This window comes from Cryptomeria japonica, chromosome 3 (genome assembly GCF_030272615.1).
Source record: "Cryptomeria japonica chromosome 3, Sugi_1.0, whole genome shotgun sequence".
Classification (NCBI taxonomy): domain Eukaryota; kingdom Viridiplantae; phylum Streptophyta; class Pinopsida; order Cupressales; family Cupressaceae; genus Cryptomeria; species Cryptomeria japonica.
The window spans coordinates 999,078,613-999,082,865 of NC_081407.1; the positions used below are offsets into that span (position 1 = coordinate 999,078,613).

At 35.9% G+C, this 4,253-nt stretch overlaps 1 protein-coding gene across 1 annotated transcript; it reads left to right on the forward strand.

The window, feature by feature from the left end:
• Nucleotides 1-1,401: 1,401 nt before the first annotated feature.
• LOC131077763 (bidirectional sugar transporter SWEET1) lies at nucleotides 1,402-3,991 on the forward strand. Its single transcript, XM_058015314.2, has 6 exons — nucleotides 1,402-2,033; nucleotides 2,129-2,165; nucleotides 2,276-2,495; nucleotides 2,842-3,000; nucleotides 3,290-3,409; nucleotides 3,650-3,991. The coding sequence occupies exons 1-6, from the start codon at nucleotides 2,000-2,002 to the stop codon at nucleotides 3,863-3,865; spliced, it is 786 nt and encodes a 261-aa protein (XP_057871297.2). The 5' UTR covers nucleotides 1,402-1,999; the 3' UTR covers nucleotides 3,866-3,991.
• The last annotated feature ends 262 nt before the right edge of the window (nucleotides 3,992-4,253 follow it).

The following is a 4,253-nucleotide window of genomic DNA, read 5'->3' on the forward strand; positions in this document are numbered from 1 at the left end:
TTAGGATGCTCTATATATTGTTCGCCTAGAATTTTGAGACTAAAAAGTGTGACACTTCCGACGAATGTACAGTGACTAAGGTTTCATACCTATTCTGAATCTAAAACTATGCATCTCTCTCTACACTTTTTGGATCTATAAATCTTTAATGACAGATCTGTGACCTACACATAGAAAATAGAGGAAAAGTGCTGGGATTTATAAGGGTTTGCCCAAGTTAAACCCCAAGTAGGTGTTAACCTCCACGATGATTAGAACATAGATCTTACACTTGGTAGGGTAGAGGCTAAATCTGAAGGAAATGCTCAATTGAAGTGTTGAAATGAAATAATTATACCTTTGATTGTTTATGAAATTCTCTTTAGAGAAGTCCTCCAAGTGTTGATGCAATAATAGGATAAATCACAACAAAATTCATCATGAAAACATACTTGAAGACAACTTGTTGTAGCTTGATGCTCCTTGTATTTAGACCTTCTCTTGAATGAAGAAATCGAATGCTTGAATGAAACTTGTGGATATGAAAGATGATCAAAATGAATTAGAGTTATGTTTTATTTAAGGTGCTCGGGATATTTTTGCATTTAGGCTGACTTCCAATAGTCATATCCAAGAGACTAGATCCTACAATGTTAAGGCGAGCTCATTAGTCTCTAAAATTTCGGTAAAAAAACATTGATCACTTTTGTCTTTTGAATAGTGATCCAACAAAATAGTCCCCTCTTTTTTGGGAAGTGAGATAATAGGGCCTAATGTTGGATGCAGAATTTAAATTTGAATTGATGACATTTAAGTGAGGAATAAAGCACCTTGAATTTAAAATTATGATAGAACCCAAATAAGCTTGAAATGATATAGGAAATGACACACTAAAGCAATGGCCCAAAAAGGAGTGTGAAATTGTAAGAGGTTACAATTTATGACACTACAAATCTACTACTCAAACCCCTAAAAAGACTCCATCAAATTCACAATAAAGACAAAATTCTTGACCTAAATCGCTAGTTTTTTACCACTTGCTTTGAAGACAAAAGAAAAAATGATGAAGTACTAGATAGACCATTTCAAAAAGATGACCTCCAAAAATTTAAATATAAAAATTAACTTTACAACTTTGATGATTTTGGAATGTGCCTTCTCTTCCGTCCTTACAGAATCAATTAAGGTTGTCTTTTTCTTCCCCAAAGCATGTATGGCAAGGCTCCATACACTGGTTACACTGTGCCAAACCATTTAAATGGATTTTAGTATCAATTACACAAATCCATGATTGCTAAAATACAAACAATGGAGGCGACCAAACCAAACGTTTGGGCAGACACATGAAATGTACTTGCACAGTTAGGATATATAAAACTCGAGAAATCTTGAAAACAATGTGCGGCTTCTGCAGTTTGTGTTGGGGTTGTACACGATTCTCACAAATCCAAAAGCAGAATTTTACCTAATTAAAACATGATTGAAAAGATAATCAAAGATGGAGATTTTATCCAAGCAGAATTGAAAAGATGTTGCTGTCAGGAATTTATGCACAGACCAAAAGAAAAGAAAACAAGGTACACTGAGGTCTTGCGTGGAAGGAAGGGAGTCGTCTAGAATAAGATATCTTTCTCGTGCCTTCCTGCTGTCCCATTCTCATCGACAGATATTCCTGTAGATACACCAATGCCACTCTAGGCCCATAATTTCAATTGATTTTCTTCTGCCTTTTTGACTAAACAACTCGACCACTCGGGCCCTTTAATTCAGCGTGAAGGCGTGGCGTTATGGCGTAAGATCTTAAAAATTAGCTCGTGTCGAAATCAATAGCAACCACGCTTCTCTCACGTTATGAGCAAAGTTTTTTCCAATCTTTCCACCGGCCCGCATAAAAGTGGAGCCCTCGCTCACAGGGCTTAATGTTCTGCAAGGATTAGTTATATAAGTCTGCTTCACTCCCTCATAAATCATATTGATCTTTTGAACTGCAAATTGCGGTAGTGAAGGAAAATTTGCCAAAATGTTTGATGTGCATTTCGTATTCGGCATCTTCGGTTTGTATTCTCTTTAGTCTTCATCTCCATTCACCTGCTTGGCAACTGAGCCCTGGTCATTTGGACCCTGATTTATTTGTGTGCTGCTTTTGCAGGAAATATCGCTGCACTTATTCTGTTTTTGGTGCCTCTGTAAGAAGATTTAGGTTTTAGGGTTTCTTCTTTTTTTTCCTCCCCTTTTAAGTGCATCAATTCAGATCATTAATCCTTTTTTCTTGTTTATTTGTTGCTTTTGGCTACAGGATTACGTTCTGGAAGATTTTGAAGATGAAATCAACGGATCAGTTTTCCGGGATTCCGTATGTTTCTACGCTTCTGAATTGCTTGCTGTCTGCATGGTACGGCCTGCCATTTGTATCGCCTAACAACATCCTTGTGAGTACAATCAATGGAACCGGATCAGTCATCGAATTGTGCTACGTTATTGTCTTTCTGTTCTATATCCGAGACAAGAAATACAGGGTAAGTTTCCATTAAGCTTAGGTACTTACAATTTTATCCCCTTTTCCATGAATCTTTGTAAGATTGTCTCTGTTATTGAGATTGATTTGATGAAATTGACGAAAATATTTGGACTTCTTAGTTATTGAGATTGATTTGATGAAATAGGCGAAAATATTTGAACTTCTTATTTATTGAGATTTATTTGATGAAATGGGCGATAAAAACATTTGGACTTCTTATTTATTGATATTTATTTGAAGAAATTGGCGAAAATATTTGGAATTCTTAGTTACTGAGATTGATTTGATGAAATAGGCGAAAATGTTTGGAATTCTTAGTTACTGAGATTTATTTGATGAAGTAGGCAAAAATATTTGGGCTTCTGGTGATTGTGTTGTTGGTGTTTGGAATAATCGCTGTGGTTTCAATCTTTGCACTGCACGGAAATGGAAGAAAGTTGTTATGTGGTTTCGCGGCTGCCATTTTCTCAATCTGTATGTATGCGTCTCCGCTTTCCATAATGGTAAGACCTACCCCTCTCATTTCCTGTCACAAATACTTTATTTACTTCTAAGTGGCATTCATGTCCATGAAATAAAGTTGATTGATACATTGATACAGCTAATACACTAGAAAGTAGAGGTTCATTGCATTCTGTAGATAGTACGTTGTTTTCAAACTAACAAAATTTTAACCTGTTTCACGTGTGAAAGCATCGGTTGGGGGGACTGTTTCACGTCTGTCATATATTTTAAAAAGTCTGTAACATTCTCCAGAAGTTGCTATGAAATTAACGGTGTCTGTTTATGCAGAGGATGGTGATCAGGACAAAGAGCGTGAAGTATATGCCTTTTAATCTGTCTTTATTTGTATTCCTGTGCGGTACGTCGTGGTTTGTTTTTGGCCTTCTCGGCGGAGATCCATTCGTAGCAGTAAGTGATACAAGATTTGTGAGATTTTCACAGTTTATGTTGTTTTTAATCAATTATTTTCTGAATTCAATTGTATAGGTAGCTTTTGTGTCAACCTTTCGAGTTACACTCGTGAATCATTATCAGATAAAAGAAAACAGTTGCAGATAAAAATAAGTGATATATTTGCAGGCCCCTGTGGTTTGAGTAGTTGATTAAAAATTGGTGGTTTTGGTATTTAATTTGTTGGGTTTTGGACAGGTGCCAAATGGAGTTGGAAGTGTACTGGGAGCGATGCAGTTGATTTTGTACGCCATTTATAAAGACTGGAAGAGTATTGGCAAGAAATCAACATCGATTCCTGCAGAAGGAAAGCAAGTGGGTGAAAGTGAAATGGAAATGGGTTACGCTCACGCCAACGGCATTGCTGGCCAAGGAATTGTCATTCAAGCTGAAAAGAAGAAGAACGGTATTTGAATGTTGTTGATAAATGGAAAGCGACCCAAGTGGTGACACTGTGTAACTGTGTGTTATCTCCTCTGTCTGTACGGATGTATTTTCTATATTTTGTCGTTTGGAAATGAATAACTGAATTTTGATCTTTGTTGGTGGCCCATTCTATTAAATGCATGTTGTCAGAGTATCTTTGTATATTTCGAGTAAGTTTAAAACATGCACAGAACTAATTGATAAGAAAATCAAAACGTACATAGCCAAATTTGAAAAGTAAAAAAACAAAAGACAAAGTTGTACAGGATCAATGAATGAGTCAAGTTTATGCGATCAAGAGTTGTAATACAGGAGTAACAAGCATAATCACAAATTAATTTGATTTTTAGTGTAATAAAAAAATTATAAATTATAA

Bases quoted from the DNA above. Each gene is read 5' to 3' on its own strand.
- LOC131077763 (XM_058015314.2), top strand. From the start codon at position 2,000: ATGTTTGATGTGCATTTCGTATTCGGCATCTTCG. The intron at 2,166-2,275 runs GTAAGAAGATTT...TTTTGGCTACAG, and splicing joins ATTCTGTTTTTGGTGCCTCT to GATTACGTTCTGGAAGATTT. The intron at 3,410-3,649 runs GTAAGTGATACA...GGTTTTGGACAG, and splicing joins GCGGAGATCCATTCGTAGCA to GTGCCAAATGGAGTTGGAAG.